The 23,956-nt window shown below is 50.4% G+C and overlaps 1 protein-coding gene across 3 annotated transcripts in view; it reads right to left on the bottom strand.

The window, feature by feature from the left end:
* Nucleotides 1–1,034: 1,034 nt before the first annotated feature.
* Ctnnbip1 (catenin beta interacting protein 1) overlaps nucleotides 1,035–23,956 on the bottom strand; it is a 46,859-nt gene continuing 23,937 nt past the window's right edge. For 2 of the 3 annotated variants that reach the window (XM_075945797.1, XM_075945795.1), the window contains 3 exons: nucleotides 19,748–19,868; nucleotides 19,069–19,159; nucleotides 1,035–1,659 (listed from right to left, as the gene is read on the bottom strand). In XM_075945797.1, the coding sequence (XP_075801912.1) occupies nucleotides 1,601–1,659; nucleotides 19,069–19,159; nucleotides 19,748–19,843 (246 nt within the window). In that variant the 5' untranslated portion in view covers nucleotides 19,844–19,868 and the 3' untranslated portion in view covers nucleotides 1,035–1,600. Of the gene's footprint in view, nucleotides 1,660–19,068; nucleotides 19,160–19,747; nucleotides 19,869–20,398; nucleotides 20,517–23,956 lie in introns of those variants that run through there. The other variant, XM_075945796.1, reaches the window with a different exon arrangement.

Below are 23,956 nucleotides of genomic sequence, written 5' to 3'. Positions count from 1 at the left end.
CTACTGTCAGTGACAGGGACCATGTGCTGGAGGATATGGGCCTTAGCTATGACATCTGAATTCTCCTCCTGGAACAAGGCTGATCAGTGCAAACTATCCACCAACAGTGAGGTCCCCCACGGCTTTGGTCTCAAGACGTGTTGGCTCCTGTACACTCCCTGGCGCCAAGATGTTCCAGGCACTTACCATTCCTCTACTTCCCAGAAAAGGTGGGGTAGGGGTAAGGGTGGGTGGGATGATGACCCAGACCCTCCTCAGGAGCTGCTGTAAAATGTATCCCAGAGGGCTAGCCTGTGGGGCCCACTTACTGGCGGCCTAGCTGGTCTTCCTCGTGGGCATCTCATAAACAAGCCACGTTACGATCCCTTTGAGGCTAACATGGACAGGTACTGTGCAGTGGGGGCTTGGGTTAGCCAGAGCACACCTGCTACCTCAGACCTACCTTCCACCCCTGCAAGGGACCCTGGGAAGCCGAGTTAGGTTGGTGCTTGGAGTGAAGGTCTATGGGGGTCTGAGAGTGAAACTGGGGTATCTGCTAGGGTAAAGACCCCTCTTCTTCAGGATCTGGTGATGCTAAGTCCCAAGGAAGTGAGACACAGGAGGCAGCAAAGAGGATGGCGCTGCCAGTCAGTGTTACGTGCTTGGTTAGCATGGGCTGGGGGGGGGGGGGGTCTGCAGGATCCCCACCCCCACCCCGGGAAACTGGCTGCCTGCCAGCTCTCAGAACTGAGTACATAAATCCTGCCTCCTGGTAAGCCCTGAGCTCTGGGCTCCTTCCAGCTGTAGACCCAGCTCATGGTCCCTGGAGTCCTTTTGCTAGGGGAGGCATACGTGGTCAATAAAGCACACAATCTCCAGGTGTGCCCTCAGGCCTCCAAAAACCAGCAGAGTGGAAGTAAGCCCATGGCTACGGGAGTCAGGGGTGAGCCAATGGGAAACCAAATCCACATATTGACTGCCAATCAAATTCAAATATGGACCCAATACATGAAGGCAGCAGCAAGACCTTTGTGTAATAAACATTGCGAAGCTCATTTGGTTTCTTTCTTTTCTTTTTTCAAGTCAAATATAACATTATCCCCAAACCCTGTTTTCTGCATTCAGAAGAGAGGAAGTTGGTAATACGAGCAGAACACCTGCAGCCAATCAAAGAAAAGACCATTTCCCACAAGACAGCCAATCACAATCTTTTTCCAGTTTAAGCAGCCAATTGGGCCTCTTCACAATCCTAAAAAAATGACCTAAATAAAGCACCAGAGCTCGGAGAGCTTCCGGGGAAGCCAGATACCGAGGCGCAAATTTTTAAAAAAATAAAGAGTCAGAAATAAAAATAAAAGGTTTCCGTTGGTCAAGATTTAAAAATAAAAAGGTTTCTTCCTGCAGCCAATCACAGTCCATCCCTTCAAGCCAATCACAAACCACTGCTGGCATCTCCCTGAAGCCAGCCCTGCCGAGTGGCTAGGGTGGGGAAGGTGGGGAGGGTGGGGAGAGAAGCAGAGGGATGGAAGCGGAAGGTGGTTTGCTACCACTCAACTGGGAAAGGAGCCCCACAGATCTTGTGGCCCTCGGTGGCTTTCAGGGTATCCCAAGGGGCTTTCAGCTACTGCCTCCGGTCTTCCGTCTCTGACCTGGAAAACGCCATCACCACGTCCTCCGCACCTGCAAACCAAGGAAGAAGAGTTGCCCATCGATGACTTCTGGTGTCAGGACAGGGCAGAAGGCTGTGCTCACCGTGGAGCATCCCTCCTTGGCTACACAGTTAGTTTAGGGCCAGCCTGGGGTACAAGACAACCTAAATAAAAGAGGCAAAGAGAGGAGAAGTGCTTCTAATGAAATCCAGCCCTTTCCTGCCTCTTGTAGCCAAGCTGGACCTGCCAGTGATCCCACCCTGCTGTGAGGCTATGGGGTGTGGTCCAGAGGCTTGTTCAAGGCCACATGGCTAAGTCAGGAGACCGGTCATTGGCCCTGGACCATTAGGGTGGGAGGTAAGATTTTCTTGGGAAACTTTTCTACCTTTCAGGTTTAGATCTTGGAGCTGGAGAGATAGCTCCGAGGTTGAGAGCACTTGTTGCCCTTGCAGAGGACCCAAGATCAGTGGCTAGCACGTGCACCCTGGCTCACAACTATCTGTAATTCCAGTTCCAGGGGATCTAACATTCTCTTCTGACCTCCATGAGCACCATATACATATACACAGGCAAAATGCTCTTAGACATAAAACAAAATGCACACACACACACACACTGGTTTTCTGAGACAAGGTTTTTCTGTGTTAACAGTCCTGACTGTCCTAGAACTCACTTTGTAGACTAGACTGGCCTTGAACTCACAAAGTTCTGCCAGTCTCTGCTTCCTGAGTGCTGGGATTAAAGGTATGTACCACCACTTCCTTTGTCTTGTTTTCCCTAAGACATGCTCTGACACTTGGCCAAAAGAGGCAAGGGGAGGAGGGAAGGAGCTGGACAAGCTAAACTGCGAGCTGCCTGTGCCTCTCTGTCCTTGCATCCCACACTACCTGTCTGCCTTTTCTAACCGGTAGTCCAGCATGTTGCTCTAAACTGTGACAGTCAGGCCGCCGGTGGCCTTTCATACTTCCCTGCTGCGATATTGGAGGCAATCTCTCTGGAAGAGGCAGATGGGAACAGCAGGGACAGGAAAGGCCTCTGAGGATTGGGTTGGATGGGGGTGGGGTGCAATAGGGTCTCTGTCACTTGGACTAGAGTCAACGTAGAGATGGCTCTCCTTGTCCACAGGACCAGGGAGTGCTTCCTGCACACCTTGCTGCCAGGAGGAGCCAGGAGGCACCTCAGGTGCTGCTGCAGAAGGGCAGCCCATAAGAACACATGACATCCGGAAGGCCCGCCTTCACATCAGCAGAGGCGCTAAAGCAACTTAATCTGTCATCCACCCACCATTTCTGCCTCTGGGAGTCTGTACTTAGCAGCATTCCTGAGAAGACAAGCCCCCAGAAAGGAGCAGATATCTGGCTTCTTGGGAAGAGACACCTTTGCTTGAGATGCCCTATGAATCCTTTCTGTTTTCTCGGAAACATTCTGTTCTCGCTCCAGTCCTGGGACCACGCACTGTCACTGCAGGCAGGATTGTCCTAGCAACCACAGACTCCGGGATTACATCATACTCCGCATGGCAGCTGAGCTGGGCACCTACAGATGCTGGTTTTTCCGAGGGCATGAGGGGGTCGGAGCAAGACTGCCAGTGTCGGCAGAAGATGCTTCTGTGGCAGTGAATGGTGACAGCCCACTCTCTTTCTCATCTGTCTCGTAGGCTTTCTTGAAGGGACCCTGGGCCTCTGCAGTGAGCTGCAGGCACAAAACCAGCACTGGGTCCCCAGGAGGGAATGGTGGGTGTGCAGAGGGAGTGGGCCACCAGCTCCTCAGAGAAGCTCAAATCCTGATCACTGAACTCTGCAGACTGCTCGCTGGGTACACGTCCTGTGCTATGAAGACAGTAACTGTACTGGCTGTTTTATGTCAACCTGATACAAGCTGAAGTCATTGGAGAGGAAGGAACCTCAAATGAGAAAATACCTCCATAAGATACGGCTGTAAGACATTTCCTTAAAGTGATTGATGGGGAGGACATAGCCCATTGTGGGTGGGGCCATCCCTGGGCTGGTGGTCCTGGGTTCTATTAGAAAGCAGGCTGAGCAAGCCACAGGGAGCAAGTTAGCGAGCAGCACCCGTTCATGGCCTCTGCATCAGCTCTGCCCTCACTGCCTGGCAATGGGTCAACAGTGACATGGAACTGTGAGTGAGGTCAACCCCTTTCCTCCCCGAGACGCTTTGGTTATGGTGTTTCAATGACAACAGCAGAAACTCTAGCTAGGACAATGACCTTCTTAAGGTCACATAGTCACTCTGGTAAGTATGTAAGAAGACACCCAGAGCAAGCTTTGTAAGAGTTTTACCCTCCCACATGCCAGCTGGCCATGTCCTCCCTTCCTGAGAATCCACAGGCCTCATTCCGAGCCTCTGCTCTGTGGCTGGGGCTGCAGCAGCCCAGAGGTGCTGCCCATCCCACACTATCTCCTGTCTTTGAAGCACTGGCTGACCACCAGGACCTCCTTCCTCTGGAGCCAAAGAGAGGGCAGCAGAAGTTCTTCCGGAGCATCCTTCAGCCTCTCTGTTACAGTGGATCACTCAGTTAGAGCGGCTCAGTTTGTCATCATGGCTTGAGCCTTAGAACTCAGTTCCTGAGCCAGAAGAGGAACACAGCCCTCGGGTTCCCTCCTCACTGTCCTGCCGGTGCCATCCTCTACCCCCAGGCCAGCAATCTATTTCACTGCATAAAAATCTTTCCCATCTTTCCCACTGATGCCCAAAGTCAGAACTTGGGCTCAGACCTTCTGTTCATTGCTTCCCACCAGATACAGGTAAGCCCAGGCAGGGGGAGCTACACTCCTGAATGTCTTCTTTAACAAATTAAATAAGAATACCAAGACTGGACAGTACATCACACACACACACACACACACACACACACACACACACACACACACACGAACCACAGTGTGGACCTCCTATGAATATGGAAAAACTGCTTAATAAACACTAGCAAAATGTATAGAACAACACATAAAAATAGATCATATAGCCATACCAAATTATTCTAGGAAAGCAGGGCTGGTTTAACATCTGAAACTCGCGTGATGTAACATGGTCTACCAACAGACTAAAGGGCACAACCCACACCATCACGTTTACACAGAAAATGAACCTAACAGAATCCAGCATCCTTCCATGACAAAGATGCATTGAACAGGAAACATGGGACTTCTCTACCCAGATAAAGGGCACCCACAAGAACCACAACTGTCACCATACTGCATGGCTAAAGCTCACCCCAGAAAGACGGGAAGAAGAAAAAGCCTGTCTGTTCTCAAAATTTTTACTCAAATTGATTTTTATTTGTTTTGGATATTTGGGAGCAGGTCTCATGTAGCCCAGACTTGCGGCTGACTGACAAGCCTCTTGCTTCAGCCTCCCCAGTGCTGACATTTCCGGCATTTGCCACCTCACCTGGCTTCTCTGAAGGTTCATCCCTGGGCAGTTAGGCAAAAACAAAATGACTAAATAAATAGCATACACATTAGAAAAAGGGAGGAAACTTTCTATTTGCGGATATCATAATCTTATAAGTAGAAAATGCTCTGTAAGTTCTACTTACTGAAAAGCTACAAACTAGCAGGGTGGGGCATACTTTTAATCCCAGCACTCGGGAGGCAGAGGCAGGAGGGTCTCTGTGAGTTTGAGACCAGGCTGATGTACAGAGCGAGTTCCAGGACAGCCTGAGCTACACACAAAAACCTGGTCTCAAAAAACAAAATCAAACAAACAAACAGGTAAACTCTACTTGCATACACTAGCAACGAGTAATCTGAAAATGAAACTAAGAAAATCATTCTGGGGCTAGAGAGGTGGCTCAGTGGTTAAGAGCACTGACTGCTCTTGCAGAGGTCCCAGGTTTAATTCCCACAGAGCAGCTCACAATTGTCTGCAACCTCATTTACAGGGAACCCAGTACCCTCACTCAGATCTATATGCAAGCAAAACAACAATGCATATGAAATAAAAAATAAATAAAATTATTAAAAAAGAAAATAATTTCACTGATAGTATCATTCATCAACAATACTACAACACTTAGGGGCAATTTTTATTACATGTCCTCATTTTCTGTGTGGGTGAGGATGTGTGTGTGATATAGGGCACACGGAGGTTGGAAGACACTGCAGGAGTCTGTTCTCTCCTTCCACTATGTGGGGCCTGGGGACAGAACTGCCTTATACTCTAACTACTCAAAATTTAAAAAAAGTTGAAGTCACCTGACAGTGGTGGCACAAGCCTTTAACCCCAGCACTAGAGGCAGAGGCAGGCAGATCTCTGTCAGTTTGAGGCCAGAATAGTCTACAGACAGAATTCCAGGACAGCCAGGGCTACACAGAAAAAGCCTGTCTTGGTAAAAACAAAACAACAAGAAGTTGAAATCTATTACTTACATCACTTACCCCGCCCCTTTTCAGCGATGGATTAAACAAATCCAGGGCACAAGAAGCAGGGGGCTCGATCACCACCGAGCTACATCTCCAGTTGAACTCAGTCTTCTAGGAGACAGGGTAGCTAGCCCAGACTGGCCTCAAACTGACACTCGTGTCCCTTCTGAGTGCTGGGGTTACAGGCATGGCCAGCAAGCTCCTGAGAGCAGCTCTGCACCACTCTGGAAACACACGCCACAGTTCCCAGGAGGTGCTGCCCCACACATGTGGTCAGGATAGGCAGGATGAGAGACAGACACTAGCAAGTGATAAGAAAGCAGAGGCCTTGGAGCCCCCCAACAACCTCACACCCTTTCTGACGGCCATTCTGAAACAGTGCCCAGGGTCTTATTGCCCAGGCAGCTGTGGTCATCTTCAGCATTCTCAGCACCATAGCAGTGTGTGTGTGTGAGAGAGAGAGAGATGAAACATGTTCTCATGAAGCCCAGGATAACCTTGAACTCACTGTGTAGGCAAGGATGAGGTTTACCTTCTGACCCTCCTACTAGTTCCCGAGTGCTGAGATGACAGGTGATATCTCACATCCAGCTTTGTGAGGTACAGGGATCAAGACAAGGCCTCAGGAATGCTAGGCAAGCAGTCTACAACTGGGGTATGCCTCCAATGCCATTAATCTGTTCCCCGTGGTGGACACACTGTATTCTTGGAGACTAGCCATGGTGTCCATGCTGTGTGACCAGAGATTAGCCATGGTGGACATGCTGTGTGACCAGGGACTAGCCATGGTGGACATGCTGTGTGACCATGGACTAGCCATGGTGGACACAGAGACTAGCTATGGTGGACATGCTGTGTGACCAGGGACTAGCCATGGTGGACACAGAGACTAGCTATGGTGGACATGCTGTGTGACCAGGGACTAGCCATGGTGGACATGCTGTATTCTCGGGGACTAGCCATGGTGTGCATGCTGTATTCTCGGGGACTAGCCATGGTGTGCATGCTGTAAACTAGCCTTGTTCTCAGTCATAGTCCGATCACCTGGGAAAGCCCCTTGTTCAGAGACATGAAGCAGCTGGGTGAATCTGAGGCCCAGGTTCTGGAGCCCTTGCCTTTTCTACACAGAGCACCTTGTTATTTCTCTAGGAGAAGCGAAACAACTGTCTCTAGTTGTCCAGAGCACTGAGGAATGCCAAGCCTCAGACAAAGCCTGGACCAATCTGTCTGTGTTACTATGAGAAGGGAACCAAGACCCAGGGTTAGAAAACACCAACAAAGCTTTAGGGGAACTCAACATGGAACTCAAGTGTCAACCATCCTCTGATGGCCTCTACTCCTATGGCTCATCCATCTAGAAAGCAGGGCTAAGGCTCAGCTCTCTGCATAGGGTGGGGCAGGCGCCCCCTGGTCCTTCCAACCCACGTCCAATGCCAGCTCTGGCCTTTTAATGGAGCTAGTCAAGTGACTGGGGAGGGAAAAATGGCAAGTATGCAGAAGCACAGAAACAGGGAAGCTGGCCCTAGTCCGGGGGCGGGGCCAGACAATGGGGTCACTGCTGTTTGTGAGCTGGGAATGAATTCACACCAGCCGTGTTGAAAGCAAGGCTCTGTCTTAAGCCAGCACTCACACCCAAAACAGATGACCACAGGGACAGTGTGGTTTGGGGAGAAGGGCTCCTGAAGGTGGACAAGCATCATCCTTGCTGCCCTTCTGTTGTAATTTAAGATCGGGTCTTGATATGTTGCCCAGGCTGACCTTGAACTCGTAAGACTCCTGCAAGCCCCAAGAACCTCACAGCCCAGGATGGGCAGGGCACTGGGAAAGGGGGACTCATACGAGCAGCACCAGCCACAGCTGGATACCATATGACCTAATCTTGAGCTCCTCAAAGCCCAACTTTCATGACAGCTTGAGCCCTGGGGATAGGGACCTTGGCTCTGCCATCTTTAAGGTCACTGAAACTACAGCACCCCTTACTGGCATAGGTGTCCCAGGACTACTCCAGCTGCAGGCATCTGGGGCCAGGTACCATCTCCTGTGTTTCTATGGAACCCTACACCTTCCTAGCCCAAGTACAGATTAGAGACCTCGGAGCTGAGGGAGGGCATGGTTCAGTTGGATATACATAAGAATATGTATATGTATATTCTTTGTATGTATTTGTACATGTGTATATACATATACATATTCTTTTTTTTTTTTGATTTTTTGAGACAGGGTTTCTCTGTGGTTTTGGAGCCTGTCCTGGAACTAGCTCTTGTAGACCAAGCTGGTCTCGAACTCACAGAGATCCGCCTGCCTCTGCCTCCCGAGTGCTGGGATTAAAGGCATGCGCCACCACCGCCAGGCTACATATACATATTCTATGCATGTCTGAAACCTTCATGCTAGGTTATACAGAGACATGAGGATCCTGGGAGCTCATTAACCTGCAAGTCTAGCCAATTGGTAAACTCAGAGACTCTGACAAAAAAAAAAAAGGGTGGAAGCTGACAACATGCCAACTTAAATTAAATCCCTAGAGTCTTGTGAAGGCTCAGAATGTATGCTTCTGTAATCTCAGCATGCCTATGTGAGACAAGCCAGGAAAACTGCCCAGAAGCTCAGGGACCAGGCTGCCTAGAGTATGAAGCACAGCAGAAACAACCACAGAACCCCTGCCTAAACAATGTGGAGCAGAACAACCCTGAAAGCTCTCCTCTGACCTACACGCACACACGCACACAGCCTGTCGGGGCTGGAGAGATGGCTCAGTGGTTAACACTCGCTGCCCCTGCAGAGGACTCAGGTTTGGCTCCCAGCATTTGGCAGGTCACAGCTGTTTGTAATTCTAGTTCCAGGAGATCCAATGCCCTCTTCTGACCTCTGTAGATACCACGTATCCATATGGCACACAGATATAGATGCAGGCAAAACGTTCATACATATAAAATAAAATAAATCATTTTTTTAAATCAGCTCTTTGAAAAGCTAAAAAATTGCAGCTATGGCTGCAGAGACTCCAAATTCCCAAAGCTGATAGAGGGAACCCCCTTTGTGAGTCATCATCAATGTAGGGCACTTTGATGAGTACCTCTAAATTCCCAAGGAGCACCACTGCTGAGCCTTGTGAACTCCAGGCTCAGTGAGACATTTTCAGCACACACAACACCCATTCATGACAGAGCAAGCGACCCCAGGAACACGGTGTGATTCCCGCTCTGAATGCTCTAGCCCCTTCCCTGACTGCCTGGGTTGGGTGCAGCACCTCCTCAGGCCATGAGTTCATTATCTGGAATGTCAGCAAGCCATCCAAGACTGCAAGGCCTCAGCTACTAGTTCTGGGGAATTGCTATCTGGAAAAACTGGCCCCAAAGGGAAGAAGTTCTGAGGGGAGCAAGGCTGGTGCTCCTCCTGCACGGGGCTTCCTCCCACATAAACCAACACCCACTGGGCAGCATGTGCTGTTTTTAGCATCCCAAGGCTATGAGCCAGGTGTTCTATACACCTCCGCTTTGATAGCCCAAAGCTCCCAGGGGAGGCTTTTTACCCAAGGTAGTGCCACACTTGGGTTGCTATGGGAACAGGGGGTTCTGATTCACCAATGGCTTAGCAGCAGGAGCAGCACTAGGCTCTGTGGTGCCTACTGGGTTCCAAAGCCAGAGATGTCATGGGTGGCTTCCTAAAACAAGCCAATAAAGAGTACAGGAGACAACAACTACAGGCCCTTTCCAGCTTCCACTGTTTCCTGGGACCTGGACCCGACCTTAACTCTGACTACCTGTGGAGGTCAGGGAGGTCCCTGTGCAGTCAAGCTCAGTTCATTCATCTGTGAAGTAAGGTAAATGGCACCTGTGTCCTCACTAACACATCGGGAATAATGTCCAGGGACATCGGTGGTGACAAATTCCAGCTGCGTCCCCTGGGGCCCTGCACCCACAACTACCCCCCCCACCCCACTGAGCCTGCAACACACACACACACACACACACACACACACACACACACACACGACCTTTAAAGTTTCCAGGCGAGGTGTTTCTTCTCCCCATATAAATTTTTCCAGTATCTCCCCCAAACATAGGTTCTTCCAGACCAGAAAATGTGACTATGTCCCAGAGGTGTCCTAGTTGGCTTCAAGGTCAACCCAGAAGGAAGTCTCAAACAAGGATTGCACAGGTCAGAACAGCCTGTGGGCAGGCCTCTGGGAGACTTTTATTGTTAACTGATCTAGGAGAGCTCAGCCCACTGTGTGAGGTAGCATACCCTAGGCATGAGCTGTAGAAGGAAGCGTGGCGTCTGCTGTGCCTCCGTGGCTGTGAGGGAGGTCCTTGGTTAGAAGAAACGCTGTGTGCCTTGAGTTCCTGCTTGACATCCCTCAACAGTGGACTGGTCTGTAAGGTGAAATAGATCCTTTCCTCTCCTAGGATGCTTTCGGTCAGAGTGTCCACAGCAACAGAATAAAAGGACACATGGCCTTGTCACCAGGGCTCAGGGATGACCAGGTTCTCACTATAGAACTTGCATATTCTCAGATTAGACCCTGCAGCAGAGCGTTAGAATCACCTTGGAGCCATTTCCTTGTTGCTGCTTGCTCTGTTCCTTCAACCTCATCCTCCCATCCCGACAGTTTTGATACTTTGCCCTGAGCTATTCTGGAATTCTTGAGTTCAGGTGACACTACTACCTCAGCTTCCATAGTAGCCAGGCAATAGCCCAACTTCATCATATCTAGCTTTGTTTAAAAGGCGGCGTCCAGTCAGGCGGTGGTGGCCACACCTTTAATCCCAGCACTTGGGAGGCAGAGGCAGGGGGATCTCTGTAAATTCGAGGCCAGCCTGGTCTACAGAGCAAGTTCCAGGACAGGCTCTAAAGCTAGGCACATCTAGCTGTCATACTATTCCCTGAATCTAGGGAAGGGCACAGGTTCCTTCTCTGGAGCGCAGGCTGGCATCAACTCCTGAGCGCTAGAATTGCAGATATACAACACCACGCCACACTTTGCTAAAAATGCAGATTACCAGGCTCTCTGGCAAAGTACTGTGATTGACTGGGGCTGAGCCTGCGTTCTAGCTTCCTGGGTGGGCTTCCGTACTCAAAGCTCTTAGGCATTTGTACACGTACCCTATTGTCCTTCATGGGGGACAGCTGTCATCTGACACCGTGCTGAGCTTACAGTAAAGAGAGGCCAATGTGACTGGAACTGTCCAAATGCTGGACAGAGTGGCCCCCATGCCCCGCCCAGGACAGGGACCCACCGCTTAGCAGGGTGTTGGGAAGTCATGCCAGGGGTTTTAAGGCCTCATCGCAGCACATTCTCCACTCCTCTCTGGGGTTCCTTTTCTCTGTCAATACCAGTGTTACAAACCAGATCCCGGTGGATTTCTGTACAATGCATGTGACTTCTGCCTCAACCCTGTTACTGGGTTACAGGTAATTCTCACACAAGTGTTAATTAAAGTCAAGAGGCTGAGCTTCCTGTCCCAGATGAACCTTCCCTGGGCTGACTCTAATTTCAGCACTGACAGTTTTCACCTGGGGCTTCTAGAAGGCGCCTGGAAGGAGCTGGCCTGGGGAGAGAGCCAAAAATCACAGTGGGGGGTCAGCACGCTCAGAGCTGCTCAGCCTCCAAGGGGCTTGGTCTGTGCAGGACCCCAGCAAGCTCTGGGTCTGAATGTGTGACGTAAACTAAGCACAGACCCTCTCTCCACAGAGTCCTGCTACTGTGGGACAAAGACTGGCATGGGCAGTGGGAGCCAGAGCCGGGTACCAGCTGGGCATGGGAGGGCCGTGAGAGGGCACATGAAGGAAGAGAGAAGACAGAGGCTGAATGGTGGGGGCAGGGGATCCCAGAGAAAATTCCAGAGAAAAATGGAGATGCTCAAGCTGACATCCTTGGCCTCGGGGCACTTTAAGGGTCAAGGGCAGAGACTGCAGAACTGGGCCACTCCCAAAGTGCCTAATTCCTGCTGTTTTCCCCCGTAACATTGCTATCATAAACTCTCAGTTTAACCATGAGACCAAGAAACTATTTTAGGCTCTCTGGTAGCACCCTGAACCAGGTGCCTCTGTTTCTGCAGGGGAAAGCCAGTAGGCCTGAAAAAGCCCACAGCCCTTTCCTGAAAATCCCTCCGAGAAAGCAGACTCAGACAGAAGCTATAACAGGCCCAGGGAGCCAATATGACAAACAATAGCTCTCAAAGGCAGACCAGGAGTGTCCCCCGGAATTCCCTTGGCAGAGAAAGAACAAGGAGGTTCCTTGTCAAAATGAGTCATGTCAGCCCTGGGACACTGGACAAGAGCCCACCCAAGGCACAGCACAAGAGTCACAATTCTGCCAGGTATGGTGGCACTCAGTGGTAATCCCAGTGTGAGGCTAAGGCACACCGTGAGTTCAAGGCCAATATATTAAAAAACCAAATCAAGTCGTATAAAAACATCCCTAGGGGGCTGGAGAGATAGCTCAGTGGTTAGGCTGCTCTTCTATAGGGCCTGGGTTCAAGTCCCACACTGGCTGACTCTATGGTCTTCAGCTACCTCTCTCAGCCAGAGAGAACCCATGTGACAGGGTTCTAACGACACTCACTGGGTGAGCCCTTGTGTATTTCTTTGCAAGGAACTTGGCACGGAAAAACAGCCTAATGAATGCTTGCCATCATGATGATTAATAGCAGAAATGAGATCCAACAGGAAGAGACTGGTCAATAACTTATGATAGACAGATGCTGCATATTATGCAACGACCAAAACGATTTCTTGGGAATTGTTGAAGAGCTCAATGAAATTGCCTGAAGTAAAAAAAAAATCTTACAAATATACATATATGTATGTATGTATGCTTAGACGAGTATCAAAGCAGTATGCTCTGAAGCCAACGCTGACAGAAGTGACTGCCTAGCTTGTAAAAGGCTATGAGAGGCTAAGAAGAACATGAAGAAAAGGAAACAGAGTCTGTGCAAAGTCTAAGCTCATCTGCATCTCCTCTCTCATTTCCACTGTGATCACGCATCCCTTCAGAGCCAGGAAAGAGAATTGATGCACACTGTGTGCTAGCACCGACGCCACAGGGAAGCTCAGCATTCTGTGGTTTCAAGAGCGGCAGCTCCAACCCCACATCCCCCACCCTCTACCATGTCTGCAGCTGGACCTTTGCGGAGGACCAGCTGCCTAGTGAAGCATTGATTTCCTTTGGTTCAAAGCAGAGTCATGCCTGGCTGTCACGTCTGCTAGGCCATCCTTGGGGACCAGGAGATAGTACCCACAAAATTCACTGCCTCTCTGACTCCTAGAACCTGCTCGATCACTGTGCTCAACCTTAGTTACCAAGAGCCTGGTGAGGTCGACACAGCCACACAGATGCACACTTAGAAGGAAGCCTCAATCCCAAGCTCAAGGAACTCAGCACCTGGTCAGCAGAGGGTCTGGGCCAAGCCGCAGGAGGCAGGGGTTAAGGGCTGAGTTCTTGGGTGTGCCAGTGCAGAGGCAGAGAGGTGAGCACAGCAGTCTAGGATGCCAGTCAATCACTGTGACTGTAAGGTGTGGGTGAGGGTACCGTGCAAGTGTAAGACTGTACGTCCTCAGTACTGTTCCTTCTAAGCCTTCAAAAGTCACTCTGGCCATAGGAATAGAGAGTGGACCAGGGGACTAAGATCAATCAAGATGCCAGTTACGAGTCAGGCAGTGGTGGTGCACGCATTTAATCCCAGTACTCAGGAGACAGAGACAGGCAGATGTCTATGAATTTGAGGCCAGCCTGATCTACAAAGTGGGTTCCAGGATAGTTAGGGCTAGTACACAGAGAAACCCTGCCTTGAAAAACTAAAAAGATGCCACTGAGGACCTCTCTAGAAGCTCAGTTGGAAAGGGGCTGGAGACATGGCTCAGTGGCTATCATTTGCCATTTTTTTAAAAGATTTATTTATTTATTATGTATGTAACATTCTGCCTCCACGTATGCCTGCCTGCCTGCCAGAAGAGGACATCAGATCTCATTATGAGATGGCTCTGAGCCACCATATGGTTGCTGGGAATTGAATTCAGGACCTCTGCAAGAGCAGCCAGTACTCTTAACCTTTGAGCCATCTCTCCAGTCCTCATTTGCCATTCTTGTAGAGGATGCCTAGATTTGATTCTCAACACTCTCATGGCAACTTACAATTATCCATAACTCCAGCTCCATATGATGTAGCATCTGCAGGCACCAGGCACACATATGCAGACAAAGAAAACATACACACAAAAGTAAATTAAGCTGGGGCTGGAAAGTTGGCTCATAGGTTAAGGGCATTAACTGTTCTTCCTGAGTTCAATTCCCAGCAACCATATGGTAGCTCACAATCATCTATAATGAGATCTGGTGCCCTCTTCTGGTCTCCAGGCATACATGCAGGCAGAACACTGTAAATGTAATAGATAAACAAATCTTCAAATAAAATAAAATAAGCTGTTGCTTAATTTAAAAATAATTGAGCTAGCAGGGATAGGGAATGGCTCAATTGGTAGGGTATTTGCCTAGCATGCATAAATCTCTGGGTTTGGTCCTCAACACAGCATGCCAATAATCCTAGCACTAAAAATGGTCAAAAGTTCAAGACAGGGTGGGCATAATGATTCATCAGGGAAAGGCACCTGCTGTTAAGCTTGATAACCTGAGTTCAATCTCTGGATCCCACATAATAGAAGGAGAAAACTGACGCCTGAAAATTGTTTTCTGATCTCCACTTGTGTGTCATGGCAGGCACACACACACATAAATAAATGAAAAATATTTTTGAAAGTTTAAGATCATTCTCAGCAACAGAGCAAGTTCAACACCAGCCTATTCCATACAAGACCCTATCTGGAAACACACAAAAAGCCTGAGACAACTGGGGCTGGAGAGATGGCTCAGAGATTAAGAGCACGGGCTGCTCCTGCAGAAGACCTGCATTCGGTTCCCAGCATACATGGCAGCTCACAATCATCTATAACTGCAGTTCAGGGTATCCAGTGCCCTCTCTGGTCTCTATGGGTACTGCAGGCATGTGGGGTGTGTGTGCGTGTGTGTGTGTGTGTGTGTGTGTGTGTGTGTGTGTGTGTAATACACACACATAAAAATAAAAATAAATTAATCTTAAAAAACCAAAACAAAACAACAGCAACAGCAACAAAAACATAAGACAAGAAGTCAAACAAGGAGAGGCTGAGGCCCATCTGGGAAGCATTAAGGCAAGAGAATCAAGGCCATTAGGAACAACCACAGTGCTAGAAATAAGCCAAGCCCATGTTCTGCTCCCGCACCTGGTGACAACACAGGTGGAGAAGTGGGTCTGGAAAGGAGGGCCCAGTTGGACCTGTTGAGCATGCAGGGAAGGAGCTGTGTCAGGACAGTCAGACGACGCTCTGGGGATTTGGAGAGGGGGCTGGGCTAAGGGAATATTTGGAAGGTATTGACCTGAGGTCTGTGGAAGTCATGGGAAATAGGGTAGAGAGAGAAAGGGTTAAGGCAAAGTACTGAATCTAAAGACACCAATGCACTGGAGAGGACAGGAAGGGGGAGCATTGAGGATGAAGGAGAGGAAGGAGGCAGTCATAGTAATCTTTGCTTAATAGGGATCAGGCAGGCTGAGAACTGGGGGAGGCAGGGGGACACTGTTTAGTACTGGGAGGCCACTGCTGAGACCATTTGATCAGCCCTTAGGTGCAGTCTTCTGGCTCAGGGTCTTTTCCAGCATTTGCCCGTTCTCTACAAACACAGCTAGACTGTGTGTGGTGGGTAGAGAACCAACTACTCAGGTACCAACCCCCCACCCACCGCCCCAGTGGGCAAGAGTGTATGAGCCTAGATGGTAGCTGGGTTCCCAGGGGTGAAGCTGAGTGCTGTCCTTTGGGTGGGTCTGCCTCAGGACCTCTGTGTAGAGGAACAGTCCAAACGAAGTTTTCTCAAGCTCAGGGAACCTTAGGGTGGAGCCCTGCCATCTGGCTGAGAAACAGAGCCACCTAGTGGACAGAAGATGCCAGACTCCTCCTAGTCCCAGGTCCAGGCTTTGCCCCCCCCCCCCCCCCCCCCCCCCCCCCCCCCCCCCCCCCCCGGCAAAGAGACAGCAGGACACCTTGGTGCAGGAGCAGAGATTGGCTCTGACAACGGAGAAGTAGGTAGGTTAGAATTTTACTGGAAACCCGCTCAGCCTCACAGGACTGACAAACACAAGCTCCTGACCTAGACTATAGACTAGATTGGGTTCTATTAATAGGTGTTTGTATGTGGTTTATTTATAACAGAGAAAATAAAAGAAGGCTTGAGACTTCCATGTTTGGGTTCCTCCTGATCTCCTGAGGAGTAGCATTTGTTCCCGGTGAGGTGACTTGCTGAGGTAAGGGGCAGTCTACAGCGGCATCAGCAGCACAGATCCTCTACATCCTTTGTCTGATACGATCTCCCTCAATCCGAAACTCATACCATGGCAAAGAAAGGATCTACGGCTGCCACACACCCAAGAGGCCCCAGATTCCAGAGTGTCTATGGATGGTCACACCCACCTGCCTGGTGCTATGGCCGAGTCAGCAGCTTTGCACCAAGGGCAACAGTGAACAGTGAGCTCACTGTGATCCAAGGCCAACCTCAAACTCACTGTGTGATCAACAACTTTTACCTGATTCTTCTGCCTTTGCCTCCCAAGTGCTGGATTTACCAGCCACTCATTTACTTGGTGCTGGGGACTGAACCTAAGGATTCATGGATGCTAGGCAAGCACTCTACCATTGAGCTAAGTCCTCAACCTTAACTGTGACCTCCTTAAACAACACAGCAGGCTGCACTGTATCCCCAACTGTTGGTTCAGCAAAGTGAGCTTTCATGTATATGTATATATATGGTTTATTAAAATAGTCTCATATATCCCAGGCTGGCCTTGAACTCTGGCCAGGATTAAAGTGTACAACATGTCAGGCTAAATAATGTAACTTTAAAAAGTATTTGTCTTATTATTAATTATGTGTATGTGTGGGTCTGTGCATGTGAGTGCAGGTGCCTATGGAGGCCAGAGACATTAGATTACACTGGAGTTACAGGCAGTTGTGAGTTATCTGATATGGGTGCTGGGAATTAAACTCAGGTACTTGTTCTAACTGCTGAGCCATCTCTCTGGGCCAATGTGGCTTCTTAAGAGCAAGTGGCTAGAACTCAATAGTTTAATCCTTACCCAGCATGTGCAAGGCCCTGGGTTTGATCCCTGGTACCACAAAATATATCCTTCACTTCTTACTACATAAGGATTCATGCAAAACATACAAAAAATATTTTAGAAAACTTGCTAACTTGGAAAGTGAAAATCCATTATGAAAACCTATATCCAGCCGGGCGGTGGTGGAGCACGCCTTTAATCCCAGCACTCGGGAGGCAGAGGCAGGCGGATCTCTGTGAGTTCGAGACCAGCCTGGTCTACAAGAGCTAGTTCCAGGACAGGCTCCAAAACCACAGAGAAACCATGTCTCGAAAAACCAAAAAAAAAAGAAAAAAAGAAAAGAAAACCTATATCCAGTCAGTATGTTCTATCAAATGGGTGCAGGCCAGAGGTATGGCACAGTTTAGTACGCATGAGGCCCCAGGGCTGCTCCTCAATACCATATAAACCATTTTTTCCCACTAACAGCTCAGGATGTATCCCAATGTCTTTTCTATATGCATACATGATTGAATGTGTGTGGCAGGGTACATGTGCTGGGTGCTGCCTATTCTGACATGGTCCCACAGCTTCTTTACTTTTTTGTGCCTCCACCTCTTGTCACCCAGCCCTGTCTCACCGTCCTAGTTTTCTGAGCATCTGCTTATTGTCTCTTCCCAACTAGGGACATTTGTACAGAGACTCAGAGACTCAGGAGCATATGGGAGGAAAGGAAGACCCTGGGAACTCAGACGTCTGAAGTTTTCTGGGGGACCTGGTTTTGGAGCTAGGAGAGGAAAACACAGACCAGCGATGGCAAAGCAAAGGACTCCTCCAAGAGACAGTGGAAAGGTAGGACAGACTACACACACACTTGGCCTTGGTGCTGGTGAGCACGCAGCACACTTGAGCAGGCGGGCACACCTGGGCAGGCTGAGTATGAGACGAGACACGCATAGTCCTGCACCACTCTGAGTTAGCAGAGGTCCCCTGGAGATTTCTGGCGAGCTGACTGGGCTACATACAGCACCAGCACTAGGGAAGCAGACCCTGTATCAGGGCTGAGCCCACAACATGTAGGACAGATAGCCAGGCAGCCCAATGTTCTAGACCTCTCCCCCTGCAAGCAGCCTCAACACAGCAAGCACACTCTGCTCTGGTGGCTGCCCCTGCCTGGACTTGCCATGGGTCACTCAGGTACCCTGTAGCCGAAATCCCAAGGAAGCGTGAGAACGACAGAGAAGGAGTGCGAGATGCTGCTCAGAACGCATCAGTCAGGCTGAGCTTTCAGACAGGGAAAGCCTCCAGAAGCAGCCAAGGGAGCTGCCCGGCAGCCTTGTCAGCGAGGAGCGGGTTTGACTCCTGGCACCTCTGTGTGGTCAATGGCAATGAGTTCTGCTTCCAAACCACTGCCTGCCAAATGGAAGTCACACGAGCAACAGCTGGCAACTGTCAAATGATGTGTACGGTCCCTGGGCATAGCCCCTGCTGCTCAATAAACACTTGTGGGACTTTGGACCATGAGGATCCTCAGAACTCCCTTGGTTATATGAAGACATCAGGCCCCTTGAGCTATCCCTTCCTGCTAGTGCCAGGCTGGCCAGTCACTGCACAGTGGTGCCACACAGGGACAGTGCTGTCAAGAATACACAGAGCAGCTCCCTGCTCCTGAATGAGAGGACAGGGCTCAGACCCTCTGAGGTTACACAGGCTCCCAGACATGACTATCTCCTTCCTCCATGCTTGGGAAGGGATCTACCATGATTCCCACCTGAGGATGGGGATGGGACAGAGGGGAGGCTGTCTGTGGATGAGGAAGAACAAAGGCCTCGTTTCTCTTGCCTAGACTCCCAGATCACCCATTCAGCTCTGTGAAGAGCCACTGCTGAGTGCGCTGGGGAGGGCTTGGCTGGCGCCTGGCCCTTGACTCACCCTGGTCGATGGAGTGTTGTGGCAGCCGGCTGAGCTGGCTGCTCACGACCCCCGCGTAGGTGCGCAGGAATTCTTCCTCGCTGGCGGTCAGCTGCAGGGTGAGAGTGCTGTGGTGAGGGGAGCACGTACCTGGTCCCCAAAAGGCACCCTACCTGATCCCACTAGTACCTCCCTTCGTGCTTCTTACCCTCTATTCCTGGGGTGGCTGCTAGTCTCCCAGCAATCCCTCCCTGCTTCCACCCTGAAAACCAGGTCCCTGAAGTTCACATGTCCTGCCACTTTGACTCTAGATCTCTCCTCTTCTGGTAGAGAGCAGGTATGAAAGCCAGGCCCTGGCCAGACCAGCCGCCAACCAGCCATTCCAAATCCCTCCATTTCTTTTCAAAAGATGTCCCTGCGCATGTTTGTCTACTACTCTCCTCCGTGGCCACCCTGCCCAGGTGCCCCTCACTTGCTCCCAGGAGAGAAGCCTCTCTGAGGTCACTGAGGGTCAGAAATTAAAACCCCCATAGTCCCTGGCTGAAAATCAACAATGAAGTGGAAAGGTTCTCTCTTAGCAATGTCCCCCAACACTGGACATGCAGGGCTCTGTGTAGGGGGAGCCTGAACTGGCCCTGCTGCCTTGTCCCTCCTTCAGGGCGGCAGGTACCCAGATGCTTGACACCCTACAGGCACTCACATTTGACCCCATCTTCCTCAGCATGAGCAGCACGCGGACCTTCTGTTGAATGTACATCTCCTCCGGGCTCTTACCGGGTGCTCCCTCACGGTTCATCCCCCTGGTCCAGCTCTGGGGACTCCTGCAAGGAGAGGGGCAGCGTCACAGAGAAAATGCCAGGATGAGATCATTCTAATACTGACACCTTTCTTCAGTAGTCCTTCCCCAGTAGGGGCCCCATCCTGACAGCACAGAAGTCACAGAAGAGGTGGGGGGGGGGTCCAGACTACCTCCTGTCTGAGGCCCAGGAAGCACGGCTGAGGAGCACTCATTCTAGAGAATAGGCTGCAGGGGACAGCCACGGTTTCTGTTATGAGCCACAGGGGAAATGAGGCATGAAGTCCCAAGACTTCTAGGTTTTCAACACAGACAACATGAGTGAGAAGTAAAAGGAATTGGTCAGAGGTGACTAGCCGGGGCCTTTGGCACAGGAAACTGTAAGATCAGTGACAGCACCCATGGCAGCGACGGCACCCTGTGCAAAAGCCCCTACCAAACTCAAGAGGCCAACTCCTGGGCAAGGCACCGAGGACTCCCTCTACGGGGGTGGCTGGTCCAGGGCTATGGAGCAGAGGCACTGATAGGGCTGCTACTGCCACCCCACAAACCCACCCGTTAGAGGGTAGCTCCTGAAGACAGCTGTAAAGGCCAACGGTGTCCAGGTGTCTCTGGCCTGAGCTACAGCCAGCCCCAGAAAGAGAAGCCCAGAGCCTCCTCCTGCAGAAGGAGCTGGGGGAGAGGAGACAGGATCTAGGGGTTTGGGTTACACACTTGAACTCCTGGACAAGTCAGAAATAACGCAGCAGCTGGTGGGGTGGAGCCTCAGCAGCCCTGCTACCAAGGAGCTGCACTCGGGGAACAGGGAACCCGGCTGGCAGGCTAAGGACACTCCTTACACCATCTACTCCCAGTGGCCCATGAATCTTAGACAGGGACATGCTGGACAAGGCAATACTCCATGCCAAGGGCGCACCCGGGAATGTGCCAGAGCCTGGGCAACAGCTCCTGAGTATCTACTCATCAGCTGTTCAAAAGCCTAATGGGGCCCTCGCCCTGCAAGCCCACACAACAGGTTAAAAACCTGGCCAGCTGGGGCTGACGTTATGTCTGCATATCCGACACAGCATAGGATCCTTCCAGAGTCTTTGTATCCACCCTTGGAGCCCTAGAACCCAGACTCCTTACTTCTGTGGTCTGCTCCCTTCCAACTCACCCTGGGCTCAGAAAGGGGTCAAATAAGAAGCAGGGACTGGGAAGAGGCACAGTGGCTTTGAGCACAGTCTCCAGGGCACACGCCATCCTATGGATGGCCCTCACTTCTGGCAGAGCCCAGCAGGAAGCAAGGCTCTCCGCCCCTCTAGCTCATGCACCAGCACTGCGGCTCTGGGGATGAACTGCACAGGGCTGATCCTTTCCTGGACCTCGAGTATCAATGTTTTGGCTCCACCTGGGCTACTATGGCCTTGGCCTCATAGCCCACTGATATCTTCCATTGTCCTTTCCCCTACAGAGTCGCTGTGTGTGTGTGTGTGTGTGTGTCAAGAGAAATCCGTCACGGGATTTTCTGACATGGCACCACTTCATACACGGCTTGTGGTTTACCACCACATGATACAAACCCACCTCTCTCCTCATTTGCATGTTGACAGCTGCCTGTTGTTTCTTTCCATTTTCCTTTTCAGTTCTCTGACTCCTGAGAAATCTTCTTAGCTCTTCCTGAAAGTACATTTCCTAGCCCTGGCCAGTTGCCTGCGAGGCCAAGTGTGATCTTTGCCCCCTGAAGCCCAGCTCTCCCTGCTCCTCTGCTGGTCAGCCTCTGCACTGGGTATCCATCCCCTGGGCCCAGAACTGTCCTCATGTTGGCTTCAAGGTAACTCTCCAGGGGTCAGTTCTGTGCCTCCACCTCTTGTCACACAGCCCTGTCTCACCGTCCTAGTTTTCTGAGCATCTTTTGGACCATCTGTTTATTGTCTCTTCCCTTCCCTGCTGTCTGCTCTGCCTGCCCTGTCCTCCTAGAGCCTGGATCCCAGCAGGCTCTTAGTAAGTACTGCCCTTCTGGCTGAATGGAACAGGGGAGCAGTCTTTAGTGTCTCAGATACCCCCTTTCTACTGTATATATACCAATTTGGAACTAATGTCATTGTATTAAGAGACTTAAGTACTAACCCAGAGTCCTGCAACCAAATTTTACTTTCCCAAAGGACTCCCCCTCCCAAAGTACATAATATGGCCTGAGCCACTGTGACCTCCAGCAAATATCGCAAGTATTTTATGGAGCCTTCACACTGGGAGTCAGAGCTAGTTTTCAGAAGGCCATCCCCCATGAAGGATGCATGGCATTCAAGGAACCGGCCACAAGGTGCCGCCATACACCAAGGTTTCTGGGTGTCTTGGCAACACAGGGGAATTCCTAACAGTCACTCCGGTGGGAAGCGCTTACACTCTAGTCATGGTGGGCTGCTCCTACAGGACAGGGTCTGGCTAGTGCTGCCACGTTGGTGCTCACTGGAGGACCGCCATTGTGCAGTTGTTTCACACAGCGTCTGCCCTACAGACTCTGTCCCACAGCTTTACCCCTCCACACCCGGAGGTGGGCAGATCCCATCCTCCTTGCTGCTGCAGTCCTGCTGTGAGCCTTAGGGTCTGCGGCAGCAGGGCTCAACGGGGTCTTTGGAGTCAGGTCATTCTTATTTTAACACACTTGCCTAGAACAAGCTGCTTCCTAAACTTCAGGAGAATCCGACTTAGCATTTTGAAAAATTTTTTTAATCTAGTATTCTGCTTATACCTATTGATTGATTGATTTGCTTGTCTGTGTGCTCACCATGGCACACATGTGGAGGACAGAAGGGGTAACCTTCAGGACTCAGTTCTCTCCTAGGGACTGAACTCTGGCGCAAGGATTGGGTGGCAAGGACTTCTACCCACTGGTGCTGCTAAAGCTCTGCTTTGCTGACCCTGTCCTGCTGCCTGCCAGGAAGGAACGCCCAGGGCTGGCTCTGGGATAGAAAGTGGAGCACAGGTCCCTGCCCTTCACATTCCAGGCCAAATGCTCCAGAAAGCGTCCTAACTGATGTAATTCTGTCCTAATTCCCTGTAAGGGTGTCGATGTGAGGAAAATTAATAATTGAAGAGAATAAGTCATAATCATCCCAGACAAATGGCTGCTGGTGTGCCGTAAGCGTATTACAGTGTACTTGGATTTGCTGCCTATCCAGGCGAATGTGTTATTAAATTTTCATCACAAGTCTGTCAAGTACACTAATGTCACTGGAGGATTCCTATTTCCCCTGTAGGGATCAAGAACTGGTCTCCATTAAACTGTGCTTAAATTACATAAGCTCAAACTGCAATTAATTTAGATACTAATTATTTATCCAAGCTCAGACCTAAGAATCAAAAATAACGATGCATCGTAGGAGTGGTTTCAGCTATTCCTACACATACCAGCCCTAAAAATAGGGCAGTGCTTCCCTTGCACTAAGAAGATTTCTCAGGAGTCAGAGAACTGAAAAGGAAAATGGAAAGAAACAACAGGCAGCTGTCAACATGCAAATGAGGAGGAGAGAGGTGGGTTTGTATCATGTGGTGGTAAACCACAAGCCATGTATGAAGTGGTGCCATGTCAGAAAATCCCGTGACGGAATAAACACAAATACTAAGGGTCACCACGCACAGGCAGACACTGCACACGTGGACAGCTGGTGGTTCTGAGACCGCCCCCTGCTGCAGGAAGCATGGCTGGTTCCCAACTACTGTGCAAGACCCACACGGGGAGAAAACTGAGGTCACGAGCTGAGATGGGCACCGAGGTGTGGGAGACATCAAGGACAGTGATGTCACATTCCCACCAGATCTCTGTAGACTTACATGGACCAACTGATGGCACTTCAGAAGTAGGAGTCGGCGCAGGAGAGGCCAAGAATGTGACACGCAGCGGCTGGAGGCTGGGAGGCTAGCGCTGCCCACGTGGGTTTCTATCAGAGCTGATAAGAGCCTGACAATTGACTTCCCTTTGACCTGCTTGAGTGGCCCTGAGTACATTTTTATTTATAAACCTGAAGCTAATGCTGTTTGCACACTCGCACTTAGAACAATGGGGGTCTCGCATCTGCTTAGAAAACTCAACCGCAAGCTACGCCAGACCACAGCATGGGTCCTGCTGGGTCT

The sequence above is a fragment of the Microtus pennsylvanicus genome, chromosome 13 (genome assembly GCF_037038515.1).
Source record: "Microtus pennsylvanicus isolate mMicPen1 chromosome 13, mMicPen1.hap1, whole genome shotgun sequence".
Lineage (NCBI taxonomy): Eukaryota > Metazoa > Chordata > Mammalia > Rodentia > Cricetidae > Microtus > Microtus pennsylvanicus.
This window is presented reverse-complemented; position numbering and strand designations above follow the sequence as displayed.